Source organism: Podarcis filfolensis, assembly GCF_964270895.1.
Source record: "Podarcis filfolensis genome assembly, chromosome: 2".
In the NCBI taxonomy this organism is placed as follows: Eukaryota; Metazoa; Chordata; class Lepidosauria; order Squamata; family Lacertidae; genus Podarcis; species Podarcis filfolensis.
The window spans coordinates 105,145,564-105,167,725 of NC_139605.1; the positions used below are offsets into that span (position 1 = coordinate 105,145,564).

Consider the following 22,162-nt stretch of genomic DNA (forward strand, 5'->3'; position numbering starts at 1 on the left):
GGTTGCAGACACTCCTGGCTCCTTCTCCTCTGCTCCTTTCTTTTTTGCCTGTCCTTGCCCACCTGAGGTAGGAGAACAGAACTCTACTCCTACCTCTATGGCAGGCACAGGCAGGTGGATGAAAAGGATCAGAGGAGGAGGAGGGGAAATGGTACCTTCTAGCCTCCTTAGATGTGTGTTTAAAGAGGGAAAGGTTTATTTTCCAGGCTGCAACCCAGCTACCCTACAGAGGACTGCTGTGCTGTAAGTGCTAGGACTGAAAACCTCCTGCCTTTCATGACTTCCAAAGGAAGAGGAATCTGGAGCAGATCTTTGCTCAATAACATGAGCATGCTCATTTTCCCTTAACAAATTCATCAGAAATCAGCAGTGGACTGACTTGGGTCTGCTTGGGCAGAGATGGGTTCATTGTGTAATAAACGAAAATCTGCCCTTATTCCCTTATGGGGAACACAATAGCCATTATAAAGTCATTTGTAGGTTCTCCGTCGGTCGGAGAAAATAACAGAGGCCAACCAGAAAATATTGAGAAGCAAAGCAGCTTGTAAGCCTGATCTTTATTGAACTGTTGCAACAGGGTGCTCCCCTCACACGCAGGAAAGGAGGAGGACCCCGAAACCCAGGTGTGCCTGCCCTTATACTGTATAGACATTTTAAACTGCCCGCCCTGGAGTCCAAGACCAACCCCAGAAACATCATACATACATCACAGAAGGGGTGTAGTTCAAGACCACCACCCCAGATACATCATACCTACATCACAGAAAAGGCGGTCTACAACAGAAATCTGAGTGCGCTGTTTTTCTCCTGTCTGGCAGGTTACCTGTTAATGCTCAATTGGATACCCTGGGGAGCCTGGCCAGTCTTTTGTAATGACAGTTCCTGAGCCAGGTCACAGGCTCACCCTATTCATACACAGACATACCCTTAAGACAGGATTTGTGAATGAAAAGACAATGGGGAGGCTTTTCCATTTTCCTTTGACCTTGCAGAGAAAACATTTGGTCAGTTTGGGAGTCAGGGTTGTTTTCCTGTGCTGCTTCAGACATGTGGTTTATATATTTATGTACATGTTTGCTTGGTACATTTATGAACATTTATTATATATACGAGACCTTATTTTTTTTATTTCAATTGCAAGTCTCCCTGCACCACTGAAGCCCAAAGGTAGGCCAGCATTGTGCCACCGTTATGATAGCACATGTCACTCATGGACAAAGCACATAGTTTGAGTGCCAAAGATCCCAGATTCAGTTCCTGGGATCCTAAAAGCCATGGGGCTCATAGGCCAGTGCATATTTAATAATCTGGCACTGCTGAAGTCACTCCTCTAGGTGTGGATAGTCATTACAGACAGACTTCATCAAATCTAGAATTCCTTTCCTTCCATTATGGCCTTTTGTTCCCAGCAAGTGAGTACATATGGGAGCATATAATTTATTCCCAGAGGGTAAGGTTGAAAGATTCTGGATATCATTGCCCAATCTTTCTAGATCATGTCTTCGCTTTAGGCGGCAGGCTACGATGTCCTCATGTCAAATTACAGCACATTGTTTATCCATGTGAATCAAGTCCTGAAATCACCAGTCGGGCAGTTTAGGTAATAAACAAGCACATACAAGCCAACAGCCGAAACTTAACTACTAAAGCTTTCCCCCCAGAAAGCAAATGTGAAGAGCTGGAAAAGATTCCACCTATTGAATTTTTCTTGCCAGAGCGCTGCTTAAAGCAACAGGGGTCCTATCACACACACACACACACACACATACACACACACCTCCACCATGCATCCTGTTAATAATACACAATTGTAAAGCTGAAGGCACAAAGCAAATGTACACTCTTGGTAAATAATATCACACAGCACAGGAAAAAGAAAATCAGAAGTAACACATGGCACAGATAATAATAAGATAGCCATATCCAGTCCGAAGTAAGTGTGTGTGTGTTTGTGTATATATAAAATAGCACCTACAGTTTGAAAGGGACGCGGGTGGTGCTGTGGTCTAAACTACTGAGCCTCTTGGGCTTGCCGATCAGAAGGTCGGCGGTTTGAATCCCCGTGACGGGGTGAGCTCCCGTTGTTCGGTCCCTGCTCCTGCCAACCTAGCAGTTCAAAAGCACGCCAGTGCAAGTAGATAAATAGGTACCGCTGTGGCAGGAAGGTAAACGGCATTTCTGTGCGCTGCTCTGGTTTCGGTGTTCCGTTGTGCCAGAAGCGGCTTAGTGATGCTGGCCACATGACCCGTAAAAACTGTCTGCGGACAAATGCCAGCTCCCTTGGCCTGTAAAGCGAGATGAGCGCCGCAACCCCGGAGTCATCTGCGACTGGACTTAACTGTCAGGGGTCCTTTACCTTTACAGTTTGAAAGCAGATCTTGGGCATGGCCAGAGCCCTTTGGATATGCTAGCACTACAAAGCTGCTGTTGAGAAACCCGTCTCTTCGGTCTAAAGGAGAACAACATGGGCTACTGTGATCAACATCGCTATTGAATACTACTCTAGGCCACATTCACATCAGGCATTTAAAGCACTATGATGCCTTCTCAGAGAACTCTGAGAAGTGTAGCTGTGGAAGGGGCTCTGAGATGAAAGGCTGCTATTTAGTCACCCAGGGACCACGAGTGGAGGTGCGCTTTTGTCCTTGTGCCCTGGCTGTGGGCTACCTATAGGCATCCAGTGGGCCATTGTGAGAACAGGAGCTCTTGAAGTTCCCCACAAGCATGTATCTCAGGCCACTGAATGTGCATTATTGTATTTACTTTTCAGCTGTTTCCATTTCCCAAGGCATCCAGTCTACATGTTGCACCAGAAAGAAATTAACTAATCTTATTTTCAGATAGCGCCTTACTCTTCTTGCTGTGTTGAATCCCTTCCTAATTCTAGGCAACCTTTGCTGATTTTTTTCCAGTTAAACAGAGCTGTTACAATGTAAAGCTTTCCCACAGCAGAACACCAGCTCCAGAAATCCCACTATCTCTCTAAGCAGATATGAAATGAATACAACAAGGACAACCAATACGCAAGGAAAAGGAGATTTGTTGCGGCACACATTAAATTTGGCAGGGATTTGTTCTGTTTCAGCTGCAAAGATTGATAGGGGTAGCCATAGGATTGGAATAAGAGACTACCAAGCTCCACAGAAACCAATTCATCAACACAGAAGCTAGGCATTATATAACACCTGTATGCACACACACACAGAGAGAGAGAGAGAGAGAGAGAGAGGGTCTGCCAGACATCTTTCAGGGTCCCAATTGGATAACGAGGATGCCTTGAAATGTTGCAGATGAAATGCTCAGATCACACAAACACCCCACGCAATAAAAGAACTACTTGTATTGGTTTCTCCTGGATTCCGATATCAGGAACGTCTTAATTATATCTGAAGGAGCGTCTCCACCCCCATCGTTCTACCCGGACACTGAGGTCCAGTGCCGAGGGCCTTCTGGTGGTTCCCTCACTGCGAGAAGCCAAGTTACAGGGAACCAGGCAGAGGGCCTTCTCAGTAGTGGCACCCTCCCTATAGAACGCCCTCCCACCAGATGTCAAAGAGAACAACAACTACCAGACTTTTAGAAGACATCTGAAGGCAGCCCTGTTTAGGGAAGCTTTTAATGTTTGATGTATCACAGTATTTTAATATTTTTTTGGAAGCCGCCCAGAGTGGCCGGGGAAGCCCAGCCAGATGGGCGGGGTATAAATAATAAATTATTATTATTGTTGTTGTTGTTGTTGTTGTTATTATTAATTCTTCTCGGTTCCAGTTCAAGAGTTGCCTGCAGCAGTCAGTTGGCTGCCAGCTTTTCTCTGTAAGCCTCTCATTAAAGAAAGTCCCAGTTGGTTGTGTACCCTCCCTGTGACTTCATAACATGCACACCATCCTATTTCTCTGGCTCTCAAGGGACCAATAAGGGATGCAGGAAGCTGCCATACTGAGTCAGATCATTGGTCCATGTAGCTCAGTCTACACACTGACTGGTAGCAGATCTCCAGGGTTTCAGACAGGAAGTCTCTCCCAGTCCTGCTTGGAGATGCCAAAGATGGAACCCATGACCTTCTACATGCAAAGCAGATGTTCCATTGCTGAGCTACAGCCCTGGCCCTAATGCTAAGTGACCACTTGAGCTGTGCAATATACAACTTTTATGATGGAGAAAGAAAGTCTTGGGTAACCTGTGTCATAGAGTACACATTGGGGTGAGGAACTGGACCCACCAAAGTGAGGTGGATTTTTATCCTCCTTCACTCTCTGTAGACCAGCCGCTCTCAACCTGTGGGTCCCCAGATGTTGTTGGACTACAACTCCCATCATCCCTGAGCTCTGACCTACCTTGCTAGCTAGGGATGATGGGAGTTGTAGTCCAACAGCATCTGGCAACCTACAGGTTGAGAACCACTGCTGTAGACCAAGTTTGAAAGTAGGTGGAGCAATCTACCTGTCCATTGCATGGCATCATGCACGTGAAGGAGCATCTCCACCGCCGTCACTCAGCCCAGACACTGAGGTCCAGCTCCAAGGGCCTTCTGGCGGTTCCCTCACTGCAAGAAGTGAGGTTACAGGGAACCAGGCAGAGGGCCTTCTTAGTAGTGGCGCCTGCCCTGTGGAACACCCTCCCAGCAGATGTCAAGGAAATAAACAACTTTTAGAAGACATCTGAAGGCAGCCCTCTTTAAGGAAGTTTTGAATGTCTGATGTTTTATTGTGTTTTTAATATCCTGTTGGAAGCTGCCCAGAGTGGCTGGGGAGTAATAGATTAATAATAATAATAATAATGTATGCTAATGTGAGCCACAGTTCCAATAAAGACTACTTTACTGACATTGAAGACTCTGGACCCTGAATCTGGTTCCCTGCCCACCTCCATCAGAAATACAGTAAATAACAGGGCCTTTTCACCTGTGGCACCCAAGACATGAAACAGCCTCCCAGTCTGAAGCAAGCTCATCCTGGCTCCTTTGCTGCTCATTGTTTAGACAGGAACCAAAGGCTGTTTGATTTCAGCTAATTTTTGTAGGTTACCAACCTGCAGATGTTTTATGCTGCTACTGCTTTTTAAGTTTTTTTTAAAAAAATCAACATTATTTTTATTGATATTTTGCTCTTTTTCGTATATGCTCTCCTTTTTTGTTGATACCTTGATTTATTATCATGTCTTGTTTTATTTTAGATTGAAACCGCCTTGAATATTTTGATTGCAAATCACCTTTAACATTTTAAATGTCAACTAAGAATTTAGCACAATGTATCACAATTATATATTTAAATGCTGTGATAAAAGAGAATTTCAGATGGTGCCATTTTCCCCACCTTTGTAGCATGAAACAAACCATGTTTCCAATTTCGAGAAGCTACGGTACTTGTTTTTCTCTTGCGTTAGTCAACTCTGCCAAACACAAGAGAACATATCAGCCCTTTTAAAAATGACCAGCATTGGCTTTTTCCCTTCTTCACCTCATCTACGCAGGCAGGAAAAATCATAAATACTTTCCACTTTAGGTCATCTGCAAACAGGAGTCCTGACTGAAACCAAATTTCAGGAACTCCTTCATTCCATTTGCTGCACAAACTACACTGAATTATTATGTTTTAAGCAAGCAGTTCGGTTTCATTAGATGCATGAATTATTGGCGATTTTGCTAAGATTTCTAGCATCCTTTGGCACATTACAGGTTAAGTTATTCCACTTTATATTCCATAAAGGGTTGAACTTTTAATCCTCTTAGGCTCGCCTCGGCTGCCTCCTTTGCACAGCTTAAAATATCTACACCCAACGCATAACAGGTACACTCATCCCAGAATGTGCACTGGGGTTGCTGCTGTAATCTTAGAGCTGCAAATTAGAATCTCCTAAAATGCCTTTTCCCATCAAACTGCATCAGTACAGTGGTACCTCGGTTTATGAACTTAATCTGTTCCAGAAGTCCGTTCTTAAACCGAAACCGTTCTTAAACCAAGGTGCGCTTTCCCTAATGAGGCCTCCCGGCCACCGGTGTCCTTCCACCATTCGGATTCCGTTCTTAGACCGAGGTAAAGTTCACAAACCGGGACACTACTTCCGGTATTGCCGGAGTACCTAAACCAAATTGTTCGTAAACAGGGCTGTTCTTAAACCGAGGTAATGGGAGAGGATGGGGTGAGAGGCACCTGCGGGACCTTTTCTCTTCTACGCAACTCTACAAAGGGAATATAATCTCTTAGGCCTCACTCCTCTGCAGTCTTCATCAAGAGGGTAAACTTTTATCACCCAGGCTCCCATCCATATTTGAATTGCACTGTTATTTACATCATGGCAGCCTAATCCATGGGTAGGCAAACTAAGGCCCGGGGGCCAAATCTGGCCCAATCGCCTTCTAAATCTGGCCCGCAGACGGTCCGGGAATCAGTATGTTTTTTACATGAGTAGAATGTGTGCTTTTATTTAAAATGCATCTCTGGGTTATTTGCGGGGTCTGCCTGGTGTTTTTACATGAGTAGAATGTGTGTTTTTATTTAAAATGAATCTCTGGGTTATTTGTGGGGCATAGGAATTCGTTCTCCCCCCCCCAAAAAAAAAAAATAGCCCGGCCCCCCACAAGGTCTGAGGGACAGTGGACCGGCCTCCTGCTGAAAAGGTTTGCTGACCCCCGGGCCCTAACCCTATTATTATTATTGTTGTTGTTGTTGTTGTTAATTAAATTGGTACACCGCCTTACACCCGTAGGTCTTAGGGCAGTTCACAGGACAAAATCACAATATAGAAACACAAAATACATAATCAAAATTAAAAAATAGAACAACCCAATAACACCCCCACCCAAACACATTTTTGAAGGGCACTGAATGTCAATCAACCAAAGGCCTGAGAGCAGGCATAGGCAAACTCGGCCCTTCAGGTATTTGGGACTACAACTCCCATCATCCCTAGCTAACAGGACTGGTGGTCAGGGATGATGGGAACTGTAGTCTCAAAACATCTGGAGGGCCAAGTTCGCCTATGCCTGCCTGAGAGGAATGTTTTTGCCTGGCACCTAAAGGTATATAATGAAGGCACCCAGCGAACCTCCCTGGGGAAGAGCATTCGACAGACGGGGGAGCCACCACAGAAAAGGCCTGTTTAGAGCTCCCATATCTTTAAGAATTATTTTTAAATATTTATATTTTATTAAGGCGATTTCAGTTAAAAGAAATAAAGTGATACAGGGGGGGAAAGAAGGAAAAGTGAGAGAGAGAACAACGACGACGATACATATAAAAACGAGAATATACAAAAAAAGCAATATACGATTTCCCCATACATTCTTGTATAAATTGGTATAGTGTTGTTGTCCTGGTGCTTATGTAAATGCTAACAGCCCACTACATTTAGTATAAACTCATTCCAAATGTTATCATATTTATCCATACAGAGTCTGCGCCTTTAAGAAGTCCATTCATAAACTGCCAGTGATATATCATCGGTCCATTGACTGAAGGGTATCATCTCTTTATTTTTCCAATTCCTCAATATCAATCTCTTGGCCTCCATTAGGACATGGAAAATCCATTTCCGTTCTCCTGGTGATAATTTCCATAACAATTCAATAAAACATTCTCTACTGAAAGGTATCTTTAAGAATTATGTAGAGTTGGAAAAAATGCCAAATGCAGTATTTTCACCTGCTGCCCAGATCTCTCAAGGTCTGCCTATTCGTATGAGAACCTGTCCAATTACTCACATCATCCCTGGTGGTCCTATTCCTAATGCCTCCACAATTCAAGACCCCATAGGCCATCACAAGAAAGAGCACCATCTTGTGAGTCACTCTTGATTAGTGGCAAAAAGCTCACCTGGCTCCTTCCTTGTAGGCATCAGACCAAAATCCTTACAATTTTGTAAAACTTTTGTGGTTGCACATTAACTGTTTCGGTTCCCTGTAGTTTAAGCATCACTTTTATTTTTAACTCTGTTGATGCTGATATTGTTAGTTGCACCCTGTGGCTATGTCCAAAGCTGGTTTAAATTAATGCATGTGTTCTTATCTTTCAATTGTTGTAAGCCACCTCACGGATCTTTCTGATGGAAAGATAGCATATATATGAATAAATGAAAGCTGCACCTGCTAAAATTTATTTGTCTCCATTAGAGGTGGCGTGGGATGCGGGTGGAGCTGTGGGTTAAACCACAGAGCCTAGGACTTGCCGATCAGAAGGTCGGCGGTTCGAATCCCCGCAATGGGGTGAGCTCCTGTTGCTCGGTCCCTGCTCCTGCCAACCTAGCAGTTCGAAAGCACGTCAAAGTGCAAGTAGATAAATAGGTACCACTCCAGCGGGAGGTAAACGGCATTTCTGTGTGCTGCTCTGGTTCGCCAGAAGCGGCTTGGTCATGCTGGCCACATGACCCGGAAGCTGTACACCGGCTCCCTTGGCCAATAAAGCGAGAGGAGCGCTGCAACCCCAGAGTCGGCCACAAGTGGACCTAATGGTCAGGGGTCCCTTTACCTTTACTTTTACCTTTAGAGGTGGTGAACCTGTGGCCCTCCAGATGTTTTTGGACTTCAAATCCCATCATCCACAGCCAGCATGGACAAATAGCCAGGGATGGTGGGAGTTGTAGTCCAACAACATACATAAGTTTCAAAAAAAAGATGATTAAGCTGTTTGTGTATGTAAGGACAGCAGCTAGGATTCTTTATGCAAAAAATGGAAGGAAGGAAGAAGTTCCCACCAAAGAAGAATGGATAAGCAATGTGATGGACTATGCAGAATAGGCAAAGTTAACAGCCAAAATAAGAGAACCTAATGATGATTGCTTTGTAGAAGAATGGAAGCCTTTTTCATATTACTTAAAGAAATTCCATAATATGATGAACTCGTGAGCAGGATTTGAACTATGAGCAACAGAAGGAATTAGAGATTATAGTATTGTTGTTATGGTATAACAGATAGAAGATAGGGTGCAGCAAACAAGGAGAACTAAAAACACCATGGAAAATGGGGTAGGAAGTCTACAAAACAAAAGAAAAAATTACTATGTATACAAGTGAGTACGTTAAACTTTTGAAAATTTAATTATAGATATAGATATAAAATAGAAGGCTGAATGTTACGCTGATCTGAGATTAAGTGTCTTTGGGTCCGGCAAGAAAGTTAAAACCATGAATCTCAAACATGCCTCAGCCAGGCACAGGCAAACTTGGCCCTCCAGATGTTTTGGGACTACAACTTCCACCATCCCTAGCTAACAGGACCAGTGGTCAGGGATGATGGGAACTGTAGTCTCAAAACATCTGGAGGGCCGAGTTTGCCTATGCCTGGCCTAAGGTGACATTACTGCCTTTGAAAATACTATCACTGGAGGGAGTCAATGGCCATTTTAAGTATAAAATGATGTCTTCTGGAGGTCATAGAAAAATGGTGACGAAGCTGTGGCCCTCCAGATGTTGTTGGACTGCAACTCCCACCATTCCTTACCATTGACCATGCTGGTTTGGGTTGCTGGGAACTGGAAACCAACATCATCTCTGGAAGGCTACAGGTTTTCGGCCTGTGGCATAGATCGTAAACAAACAAGGAAACTGAAAACACATTTGATACTCAAACTAGTTTTGATGTCCGGTAGTTCCATTCAGCTCCAAAGTTAAGTTATGGTCTTCAAACCAATTACGATTCTCAAACCCAGTTGTTTTAGAATTGTTGATGGCTTCAACATAATGGTTTTGGGGCGTTGAAGCTCAAGGGTCTTCTGTTTCTGTACAATACAATACATTCATTGGATGCCTTGGTAAAGCTACCAACTTTATTGACACTCCATATCAGAGCAAAGGGAAAACAAAGACGAACCAAGTTCAAACACTTTGATGAAGCACAAAAGCCCTCTCCATATTCGCATCAAAAGAAATTGTCAGCAAGACCAGTACCAAAATCTTCCAACATTCCCCCTTTGTGGGATGCCTGTAGGCTGTTTTAGAGAAAGAAACTGTGTTCTAGTCCTGTTCAGCAATCACGCAAATAGTTTGAAGAGCTTTGCCCTACAGATATTGACATTCTTCGCATAATCACCCAATGAGACAAGTCAACTGCTAGTGAGATCAGGCAATTAAAAAAAGAGAAAACCAACAGCAGGTAAGAACTATACTAGTGGCCAGGGGAGCAGGGATGGGTAAGGAATAAGGTTGCTGTTGTTGTCTAGTAGGCTATGGGAAGTATATAGGGAAGATGAGAAAATAAGTCTGTCCAAAATCTGTAACACAGAAGACGTGACTAAGGAGCAAGCATGTGATGGTCAATTACAAGTAAGGGGGGTGGGGAAGGCAATTCTCACAACGGGGATTCAGTTTTCATTGCAATAACTGCTTTTAAAGTGCTGTGCACATCATCTCCCTGCCTAAGGCTATTGGTGAAATGTTGCAACTACATGCAGGATTCAGGGCCATAAATGTATCTCAAGTCATTTGGAAGCACAGAGCTATGAAATCAGGGGTGGCCAATGTAGGCTCCTTAAGACGTCACTCTGCTCCACAGATTTCCATGCAAGTACGTTCCGTTCTGTGACACAGGGATATACCCCCAGCCCTGACTAGGGCACTTGGTGCTTCTATGGGGTTCAGCACCAAGAACATGCCTCAATCTCCATTTTATGGTGTTCCACTGTTGCTCTCTCCAACACACCAGTCTTCTGCATGGGGAGTAGGAGTCTCTGACTCCCCCCAAGAGGAAGGGTGCTCCTTTAGTGCGTATTTTCTAAAGTACAGGCCATGAAGATAGAAGCCAGCACAAAGGCTCACCCGCTTAAACATATGGCAGCCACAGCAGTGAGGGAAAGGCCCTCTGCACATGCTCAGAGGCATGCCATTATTCCACACATTCCAGGACAAATGCACACCATTTCTGAAACCCTGAGCCCCATCCTGTGCTGTAAGAGATGTGTATCAATCTGGGGGTTGTGGGTGGGGGAGCAGTCTCAGAAATAGGGCTTAGTGAGATTTGGGGAGCTCCAAGGATAATGCTCCCCCCTGAAGGAAAGGCAGTTCTTAAATATCCGGCGGGAACGCAGGTCCCCCCCCCCACCACCACCAAGTTGCCTTACCTCATCCCCCTGGCCAAACTGCAGCCCCAGGGCGACGAAGTGCTCCACCCGGATGAAGCCGTCGGCGTCCTCATCGCACACATCGAAGACCTCCTTGAGCTTCCGCAGAAACTGCATCAGGTTCGGTGGCTCCCCGAGGCCACTGGGCTCCATGGCGCCCTATGGGGATTAGCTGGACGCCGCCGCGGGCGAGAGGCTCTCCCGGTCCATCACCACAGGAGGAGAAGCGGCGGTGGGGGCGGAGGCAGCGGCGGCGGCAGCAGCCATGATCTGGGCAGGCGAGCGGCTCCTGCTCTTCTCTCGCCTTCAGCCTGAACAGCTTCTGAATGACATCAGCAAAGGGAGGAGAAAGGCGCGCGGGAGGGGGCGGCGGGGGGGAGGCGGAGGGAGGAACAATGGCGAGAGGAGGAGGAGGCAGGGCGCGATGGGACCAGCTCGCGGGGGACGAAGGATGCACATCAAAGAAGATGCCCGCGGCCGCCCAGGGGATGCGAGCGTTGGGTACCACTAGGGGGCAAGGTTGCCGTTCCGGCGCATGCCATCTCCCCTCAACTCTTCCTCTATCTCTCTCTCTCTCTCACACGTACTCACTCAATCTTCCGTTTTCACGTTTCTAAGACGCCGGATTCGTTTACACGAAGAGCCACCACTAAACTCGGCACCTGAGCTGTCGGCATATATTGAAAAACGAGAAGCGCATGTGCCAGCTCACATTCAAGAGGTTTAGTTCCCTTGCACTGCTCTGTTATATATACCCACAATCAGTTTTCGGCAGTTTAGAACCCCTTCCCCGCCTTTCAACAGCTGGTTTTGGCAAACGTGAGGATTGTATTCCGCGTTAGAGACGGGGGAGGTGGACGGAGTCAAGGGTGCTAATCTTGGTTAATTGACGTCGTCTTCAAAGGTGAGGTTGGGTAGGTGGCATTAAGAAAATATCTCCCCCACCCCCAACATAGAAGCCAACTCCTAGGGGCCGAGGTCCCTCAGACCCCCCCCCCCATAAAATAATGCCCCCCAAAAGTTGATGGGCATTGCCATTCAAATGGTGCGCATGTGCCACATAATGTGATCGATTATATGGGATGGGGCTCATCTGGGCCTCCTCAATATTTCATTCAAGTTCGCACCCCTGACTTTCCAGTGTTTAATCACCTGGTACAGCTAACCGTGTGGATTAAAGTGTTTAAAAATGTAATACTAGGACCAGGGAGACACAGAGTCAGCTTTCTGCTCAGCTGAGAAACTCACTGGAAGACCTTGGGTTTGTTGCTATCTCTCAACCTAACCTACCTAACAGGGTTGTTGTGAAGATGAAATGGAGAAGCGGCGAATTGCCTTGAGCTCCTTGGTGGAATGGTGATTTTTTTAAAAAAAATATGATTAAATGTTATGGAGTGAATAGTCTTTGCAAGCATGCTGGGTTTAAATTAAGCATGCCATGCTTAATTTAAACCAAGATTCAGCAACTGGCCTCGCCCAGGACATGTCAGGTGGTAAATTATTAGGACCCCAATCTCAGGACTAACCGTGGAGTAAATTCCATTGGCCTCTGTGGAGCTTATTTCCCATTTTCCTAATGGGACAGTGATGGCTGCTACATTGAATGTGATCATGTGAAATAGTCCTCAGACACGAGTTATTACCTATTCTATAAAGGGAAGAGTGAACAACCATTGCAGGGGGCAATTCCTTTTGGTGCATTCACATCAAAAATTGCCCCATTCGCTAGCATTTCAGAATGAGAAAAGACCAAAACAACAACCCTCAAACCAAAAACCTTGAGCTGGAATAATATTTCACACAAAAATGGCTTTCAAATTTGGGTACCAGATTTTGCATGTTTACCGTTTTCATATTTTCTTTTTAACTATTTGATTTCAAGGGGCATGGTGGTGGTTGCTAGGGGGGAAACTTCATATATTTATAGGTAACAGTAATTAGTAATAATTAGTAATTAATAATTAGTCAAATTCAGCCCCTTGCACTCTATTAGGAAAATACATGACAGGTGTGGGTTCCACACACTCCACTAGTAAACACCTTGTTACACATCCCTAAATCAAATCTTCCACAGCTGGGAGGCATATAAATTAGGCAGGAACCAGAGATCAACAGCTCAGGTATCCTGGAGAACTAATGTATTAGCTGTGAAGAGCTGGGAATAGAAAAAAAGAGACTCTCGCTGCTGCTAGATTTCGAGCTGTGTAAATCTTGATTACAGCCTTAGAAGCAAGTACTGGGATTCTTGTGAAATCCAGGTACTTGAGGGCTTGGACTCTCGCCAGGATTTCTGCAGCTTGATAGCTGGGCCCTGCCTGTTAATGAGTTCACACTGTGCCATTACAGCTGTTTTTACATTTCCTGAGATTTTTATGAGTGATGTTTTGAAGAGCATTACTGGACTTCAACTTCCAGAAGCATTTTCTACTTTTTTTTTTTTGCTAGAGATGTTAATATTGACACTTGCAGCTGGAATCAAAGGGCACCTCGTTAAGTACTTGATTCTACCAGCAAAAGGATCCCGTTTCAACTTTTTTCTAGAAATTCTGGATTGAAAGGAGGATGTGGGAAAGTAGTCTAATTTCTGCTTCTCCATCGTACTACCTTCTGCAATGTTATCCAGTTGTGGCGCTGCTTTCCCCCCTTTTGCTGCCGGTTTTAATGTTTTCATGTTCGATTCAAAACATATATTAAGCCTTATCTATCATGGACTGCAAGAAGAACAAACCTCTCCATTCTGAAGGAAATCAGCCCTGAGTGCTCACTGGAAGGACAGATTGTGAAGCTGAGGCTCCAATACTTTGGCCACCTCATGAGAAGAGAAGACTCCCTGGAAAAGACCCTGATGTTGGGAAAGATGGTGGGCACAAGGAGAAGGGGACGACAGAGGACGAGGTGGTTGGACAGCGTTCTCGAAGCTACAAACATGAGTTTGACCAAACTGCGGGAGGCAGAGGAAGACAGGAGTGCCTGTTGTGCTCTGGTCCATGGGGTCACGAAGAGTTGGACACGACTAAATGACTAAACAACAAAAACATAAGACATTTTTAAAAATTGCATAGGAATATCAGAATCTGCCTTACACTCAGTCAGACCACTGGCCCATCTAAGTACAGTGGTACCTCGGGTTACAAACATCTCAGGTTACAAACACTTCATGTTACAGACTCCGCTAACCCAGAAGTAGTACCTCCGGTTAAGAACTTTATCTCAGGATGAGAACAGAAATTGTGCACCAGTGGTGCGGCAGCAGCAGTGGGAGGCCCCATTAGCTAAAGTGGTACCTCAGGTTAAGAATGGACCTCCAGAACGAATTAAGTTCGTAACCAGAGGAACCACTGTATTACCTACACTGACTCGCAGCAACTATCAAGGATTTTAGATAAGGCTGGGAGAGACACTTACCTTGAGAAACAGGAAACTGAACCTGGAAGCTTTTCTATCTAAAACTGATGCTCTGCCACTGCTGGGTTTCAAGGCGTAGGCATGGTTTGCAGGGACAACACAAAATAACGTTGAAAACACCTTACGCAGAGTCACACACTTGGTCCATTCTAACTCAACCAGGGATCATTGGAAACTTTTGCATGCAAAACATGGATCCCACTGAACTACAACACCACTTCATGGGGGCGGAAATGCTCCTAGATGTTTTTGGTTTAATGGGCTTGCCTATGCCATATGGGGACGTAGGTGGCGCTGTGGGTTAAACCACAGAGCCTAGGACTTGCCAATCAGAAGGTCGGCTGTTCGAATCCCTGCGACGGGGTGAGCTCCCGTTGCTCTGTCCCTGCTCCTGCCAACCTAGCAGTTCGAAAGCACGTCAAAGTGCAAGTAGATCAATAGGTACCGCTCCGGCGGGAAGATAAATGGCGTTTCCATGCGCTGCTCTGGTTCGACAGAAGCGGCTTTGTCATGCCGCCCACATGACCCGGAAGCTGTACGCCAGCTCCCTCGGCCAATAAAGCAAGATGAGTGCCGCAACCCCAGAGTCGGCCACGACTGGACCTAATGGTCAGGGGTCCCTTTACCTTTACCTATGCCATTTGATGTCAGGTGTGGTGGGACAGGTTGCAAAGGGACAATCAGACTCTGCAAAAGGCACTGCCAATTGCTCCATGGCAAGCGGGGTTTGTATCAAGTGCCTTTTAAATTTGGCACCAAATACAGGCCCCACCGGGATCATAGCTGTCAACTTTCAGATTTGAAAATAAGGGATCAGCAGCCTTGAAAATAAGGGATCAGCAGCCTCACCTGTCCCAGGGACAGTCTGCGGGATATCTAACAATCCAGGATAGCAGTGGGAAGCAGCGGGAAACGGCGCTGGAATAAGGGAATTTCCTGCAAAAAAAGGGAAGGTTGACAACTATGATCGGGATGGGCTTGTGCAGCTGATCCCTTGGGGGAGGGCTTGGGGCCACTGCTGAATCCAACCCACACCTGTGAAGGAACTTTCCCCCTTTTTTCTTTTCTGTTCTTTTTGAAAATCATTCTTATTTGATTTTACAATACAAAATTATAAAGTAAAATTCAAATACATATCCATATGCAGAGATTCCTTGGATCTCAGGACTTCCCCACCCCCTCCCTGGAGTTCCCATTTTAAACGTTTCATATTGCATCCTCTTCAATCTCTAACTGTTGTATCAATCCATATTTTCCATGGTATTTGTTACACTACAAGTGGAATCAAAATTCTGCCATTGTTTCCATTTGCTTACAGTGGTGTCTTAAGTAACTTAAAAATTTTCCCCCATTCTTTTGTAAAGTTTTTGTCCTCATAGTTCTTATTCTTGGTCCTCAGCTTGTTTGCCACTCTTCTCTCTTTAGGACTTTAGTCTTCTTTCCATCTTTGGGCTAATAACATCTGGGCAGCTATTGTTCCATATATAAAGAATCTTTTCTGGTCTTTTGGGATGTCGGTACCTGTAATTCCTAATAAAAAAAACTTCTGTGTTTTTTTAACGAAAGTCATTCAAAACTTCTTTTTTTCGATTCATTGTATATCATCTCCCAGAAAGCTTTTCCTACCCTGCACATCCACCACATATGCTAAAAGTAACCTTCTCTTTCTTTACATTTAACTTTCGCCCTTTTCTTCGTCCTGCTTGAATTTCGGCCAGGCTGCAAAGGAAAAAGCTGTCACCCACCTGTCAAAATGGCCTGCAGAAGTTGAAGACCTCAGAAGCCTGGATGTGCAGATGATGGTGACTTGTTTCACTAATGACCACCAATGTCACTCAGCTTGAGATGAGAATGAAGCAGCCACCAGAGGAGTGGAATTATTTTCTTCTAAGGGTGTCATGATCACTGCTGATGGTGACAGCAGTCACGAAATTAAAAGATGCCTGCATCTTGGGAGAAAAGCAATGACAAACCTAGACAGCATCTTAAAAAGCAGAGACATCCCCTTGCCAACAAAGGTCCATATAGTTAAAGCTATGGTTTTCCCAGTAGTGATGTATGGAAGTGAGCGCTGGACCATAAAGAAGGCTGATCGCCGAAGAACTGATGCTTTTGAATTATGTTGCTGGAGGAGACTCTTGAGAGTCCCATGGACTGCAAGAAGATCAAACCTATCCATTCTGAAGGAAATCAGCCCTGAGTGCTCACTGGAAGGACAGATCCTGAAGCTGAGGCTCCAATACTTTGACCGCTTCATGAGAAGAGAAGACTCCCTGGAAAAGACCCTGATGTTGGGAAAGATGGAGGGCACAAGGAGAAGGGGATGACAGAGGACGAGATGGTTGGACAGTGTTCTCGAAGCTACCAGCATGAGTCTGACCAAACTGCGGGAGGCAGTGGAAGACAGGAGTGCATGGCGTGCTCTGGTCCATGGGGTCACGAAGAGTCAGACACGACTAAACAACTAAACAACAACAACAAGGGTGTCATCCCTGCCCCCGCCGCCGCCACCCATCTAGCCCAGCAAGGTCTACCGGGGATTTTCCAGGCAGTGGCGATGATATCACTTCTGCCGCTCCCTGCAGGAAGATGAAGGAAGCAAGCTTTAAAATTTACACACGAAAAAATGCTCAAGTCTCATTAGAGTGCAGGCCTAGGGATAGTGTCAGACTTGAATATAAGATTCTGGAATTCAGATTCCAGGTTTGTGTCTTGGGTTCACAGGTGTGTGTGTGTGTGTGTGTGTGTGTGTGTGTGTGTGTGTAGCAGCAGCCTCCTCATCTGCATCTTCAGGACAGAAAGGAGCCTTCCAGGTTTGGTTTGGTCTGGTCTTTTCTGGTTTGGTTTGGTTTGTTCCCTGCTGCCTCTCTCCTTGTGACTGGTGGCTGAAATGGACCCCCATGCAACATGGAAGGGGGTGCATGGGTTGGGAGAAGCAACAGGTTCCAAGTGGAAAGGAATAATACCATCCCTATTGTCAGGGAACTGCCATCGGAACTAGCGGAGGAGGCGAGGCTCCACAGCGATGCTGGAGAGGGGCCAAGCAGGGAGAGAGGCAGGTCTCCGGCTGGGGAAGAAAATCAGCGCAACACCAGGGATAGAGGGGGGCCGATGGGGAGAACAGAGAGGGGGCTCCAGGACTCTTCGCAGGAGACCAGTGAGGAGAGCACAGGTCCTCCGCTGCCCACACCCAATCTGCGCAGAAGACTTCCGCGCAGGGAAAGTAGGCGGCGACTTGGCGTCAAAGAACTTCTTTGCTGGAAGAGGTTTAAGAAACGCCCACTGACGGATTCTGCCAGCGACTGAACAGCCACGGAGTGGATGGCTGTCCAGCGAGAAATGGTTTAACCAGCCAACTTAGCCCAGAGCGGCGGCAACTTACGCACAAGCAACCCCTAAAGCCATTACACCTATGTTCTGCAGATTCCTGCTGTATTGAATTTTTGCATGCAGCTTTCATGTTTTGGAAACCTCGTATCTGCTGCACTAATGGACATTTCACAGATAGGTGGGTTAACTACATGCGCATGATGCAGGCAAGTAAACAGAAACCTTCCCTTTTTCCAATTTGTTCCTCAGGGGCTTTTAGCTCATGTTCCCTTCCAGCTCTACAGTTCTGTGATTCTAAAACCACATGTTCTTGCTACAGATCACAAGGCACTGAGCAGCCACAGTCTGACAGCTGCCCATCAAATGTCTGCGCACACTAATGAGATCTGGGAGAGGCAAGAAATGAGGAATCTGGATGGTGCTGTAGGAAGTGTCACTGGGAAGCAACCGAGAATGCCCATTTGCGATGCGACAGCTTTCAGCAGGGGTGAGGGGTCTGAGAATGAAGGGGGGGAGGAAAGAGAGGGAATGGATCTGAGACCAGGTCTGAGACCAGAAATAGGTAAAGGTAAAGGGACCCTTGACCATTAGGTCCAGTTGTGACCGACTCTGGGGTTGCGGCGCTCATCTTGCTTTATTGACCGAGGGAGCCGGCGTAGAGCTTCCGGTCCATGTGGCCAGCATGACTAAGCCGCTTCTGGTGAACCAGAGCAGCGCACGGAAACGCCTTCGAACCACCAACCTTCGGATCGGCAAGTCCTAGGCTCTGTGGTTTAACCCACAGTGCCACCCGCGTCCCTGAGACCAGAAATGGTCCAGAGGAAAAGCCAGCTATTTTAGAGTGGCTGGGGAAACCCAGCCAAATGGGCAAGGTATAAATAATTGTTGTTGTTATTTTGACCCAAGAGCTTGTTTGGATTTTTGAATGAGTGCCATGGGAGACATCCCTCTCTGCTCCACGTGTAAACTTAGATCCCATAGAAAATCTGAGCTTTGAAAAGCACATAGAGCTGGAAGAGGAAGTGGGGAAGAGAGTCAGTTTTCCCAACTTCCTCCTTTAGCTCTATGAACTTTTCCAGAGAGAGAATGGTAACTGGCCTCACCATTCCATAAGCAACCCTAACCCTAATCGCAATACGCTCTCCATGAATTTGTCTGATCCTCTTTTAAAGTCACCCATTCCTTCTTTTGCGCCATTGCTTACATAGCAAAGAAGTCACCATCTATGGATCAGAGGGGGGTTATATCGGCAGGCTTGTGAGAACCTCACAGTTTGTAGAAGTACGAGATAAAGAAGCAGCAATCTTGGGGGAAACTCCAGACAGCCCAGTGAGAGGATGTACATACTCGGTGTCTATGGAATACTGACAAACTGGGAAGCGAGGGTGGTTGAAAATGAGGGGAAGGCGGAATGGAATGGTGTCACTGAAATAGTGAAGATGGGAACACCACACTGTAACATTTTGTTGTAGGCCCTACTTGTTCATAGCCCTTTGCAATAACCTCTTCCCACTTTATGAATGGGGATTAACTGAAACAAAGTGCCAATATATGACAGAATGGGTTTCTGGGGAACAACTGCATGTGCATCCATGAAGAAAGTGAAAATCTGGAAACAAAAGTTGTTGAGCTATTTTTAGGCTTTTATTTTTTAGCTGCAGGCTTGTCCCTCATAACTGCACGCAGATATCTGCCACAAACCAGCAGGATGGAAACAGATAATATACGATGTGCCGGCTGCCGTATTAGTCACTACCAGAAATACCCTCTGCTCAGATCATGTGCTCTGTGGAACAGCAAGCGTAGGGCTTGTTACGGAAAGAGAAGTGTCTTCTCTGCTCCTGAAATATCACTTTTGATGGGCTTGTCATTTTGGCTTGTTAAAGGTTACTGATTGAGGAGGAGACATTTCACGGTGAGGCCCTGCGGTATCCACAGAGCTAGCGGGATTCTGCCAGTTGTCAGATGTTTTCCCCTATCAATGCCATCCCTCCTTATTTAGCTGGTGTCACAACTCCTTTTGTATCAAATGCATCACCCAAAGGCTGGTGACCTTATCATCTGCCATTTCCATCACCTTCCAACGTACAGTAGCAACGTCTCTTAATACATTTGCAGGCTGCGTTCACCCTAGGAAACACATCTCACATTCTCCTATAGATATATTAACAGCAGATGTGCAGTTTTTTCATGTTTTCCAGGTTCCTAGTTAAGAGCTTTCTCATCTTGCCTTCAAGAAACTTCTCTGAAGCTTGTTTTCAGGTGGCATTGGACCCCGGTTTGTCTAGCCAAAATTAATACATCCCTGTGTCGCCCCTTTGTTGGAAAGGTTGTAAGAACCTTGAAACATATTTTCATGCTTAGTGGGAATGCAAGATTATCTATATATTCTGGACCAGGGTCTTCGATACTATCTCCAAAATCATTAACTAACCTCTCTCGCCAAACTTAGCCTTTGCTCTGCTTTTACTAAACCCAGATTCTAATCCTACTATCCAGCATAAAGATTTAATTCCCCCCCCCCACTGATAGCCGCATGTCTCGTAATACTGTATCACTGAAAATCCCAGGAAGGCCTACCTCAAATAAAAACAATATTAATTTATTATTTATAGCCCACCAATCTAGCTGGGCCTCCCCAGCCACTCTGGGCGGCTCCCAACAGAATATTAAAAACACGATAAAACATCAAACATTAAAAACTTCCCTAAACAGGGCTGCCTTCAGATGTCTTCTAAAAGTCAGATAGTTGTTTATTTCCTTGACATCTGATGGGAGGGTGTTCCACAGGGCGGACGCCACTACCAAGAAGGCCCTCTGCCTGGTTCCCTGTAACCTCACTTCTCACAGTGAGGGAACTGGCAGAAGGCCCTTGGAGCTGGACCTCAGTGTCCGGACTGAGCTGATGGGGGTGGAGACGCTCCTTCAGGTATACTGGACCGAGGCCATTTAGGGCTTTAAAGGTCAGCACCAACACTTTGAATTGTGCTCGGAAACGTACACTAATTCCACATCCTGTAGAATTCTATCAGTTCTATTTTATCTGCACAATCTGAATGCATTTCTGGAACCAAAATGCTTTTTTTGTGTGCAGCCTGAGCAGGAATGACTTTAGAGTTAACCGCAGTAGCTTGTTTTCATTTACCGTACCCCACTTCCCTGTTCACAGTTGTGAAGAACCACATTTGTGGATGAACTGCCTACCTTGCCATGTGTGTGTCATCGCACATTCTGGTCTGTGACCCTCTTTCGTAACTGCATAAATTGTTAACACTATGCAGTCTACGGTGGGATATTTAAAGTCCCTTTACTCCACCTGGTGGCTCAGAAGTCCACTGCAACGTTATGAGTAACCAGACAACAAGGCCAAGAATCCGTGGCAATTAATGAAGGTACAGAATATATCCTACAACCTCTTTGTGGGCATATTTATTGGGTTTTTTTTAAAGAGGTTCAGATGTATTATATGTCTCAGAAAATTGGGGTGATGCACAGAAGTAAAACTGCACCAAATTCTCTGTCTACGCTTGCTGAAAAATCAGCACAAACATTTTGGGTGGAATCGGGCAGAAAATCTCTGTAGCAAACAGCTGTATTAAGTTCTCATCTTTTAAAAGGAAAATAAAAATCTAAAGCTATGCTGTGGAATCCTCTGCTCCTCCAAAGTGGTGCCATGCCCTCAGCTGCAATCACAGCTATTAAAGGTAAAGGTAAAGGGACCCCTGGGGACGCGGGTGGCGCTGTGGGTTAAACCACAGAGCCTAGGACTTGCTGATCAGAAGGTCGGCAGTTCGAATCCCCACGACGGGTTGAGCTCTCGTTGCTCGGTCCCTGCTCCTGTCAACCTAGCAGTTCGAAAGCACGTCAAAGTGCAAGTAGATAAATAGGTACCGCTCTGGCAGGAAGGTAAACAGCGTTTCTGTGCGCTGCTCTGGTTCGCCAGAAGCGACTTAGGTACCGCTGGACCTAATGGTCAGGGGTCCCTTTACCCTTTTTTTTTAATATAAATTTTTATTAATTTTCCAACATAGATTAAAACACAATACAACTGACAATACATAGACAAACAAACATATAAACACGTATAATTTCATAACCTCTTTTTCTTAAACCTTATTTCAACGACTTCCCCATACCTCCCTTTTCTGCAGCCCTATTTTAAACTTTTTCAGCAACCCCTAATTTCAATTACTTATAATTCACTTTCTTTCCTAAAGGGACCCCTGACCATTGGGTCCAGTTGTGGCCGACTCTGGGGTTGCGGCACTCATCTCACTTTATTGGCCGAGGGAGCCGGCGTACAGCTTCCAGATCATGTGGCCAGCATGACTAAGCCACTTCTGGCGAACCAGAGCAGAGCACAGAAACGCTGCTTACC

At 45.6% G+C, this 22,162-nt stretch overlaps 1 protein-coding gene and 1 long non-coding RNA gene across 4 annotated transcripts in view; one reads left to right on the forward strand and one right to left on the reverse strand.

Moving 5' to 3' along the window:
- RAB11FIP4 (RAB11 family interacting protein 4) overlaps positions 1–11,368 on the reverse strand; it is a 201,895-nt gene extending 190,527 nt beyond the window's left edge. The window contains exon 1 of one of the 3 annotated variants that reach the window (XM_083598724.1): positions 11,050–11,368. In XM_083598724.1, the coding sequence (XP_083454850.1) occupies positions 11,050–11,202 (153 nt within the window). In that variant the 5' untranslated portion in view covers positions 11,203–11,368. The remainder of the gene's footprint in view (positions 1–11,049) is intronic. The other 2 variants (XM_083598726.1, XM_083598725.1) reach the window with 2 other exon arrangements.
- Positions 1–22,162, forward strand: part of LOC310755762 — a 1,619,227-nt gene that overhangs the window by 1,438,418 nt on the left and 158,647 nt on the right. The gene's annotated exons all lie outside the window — the stretch shown is intronic.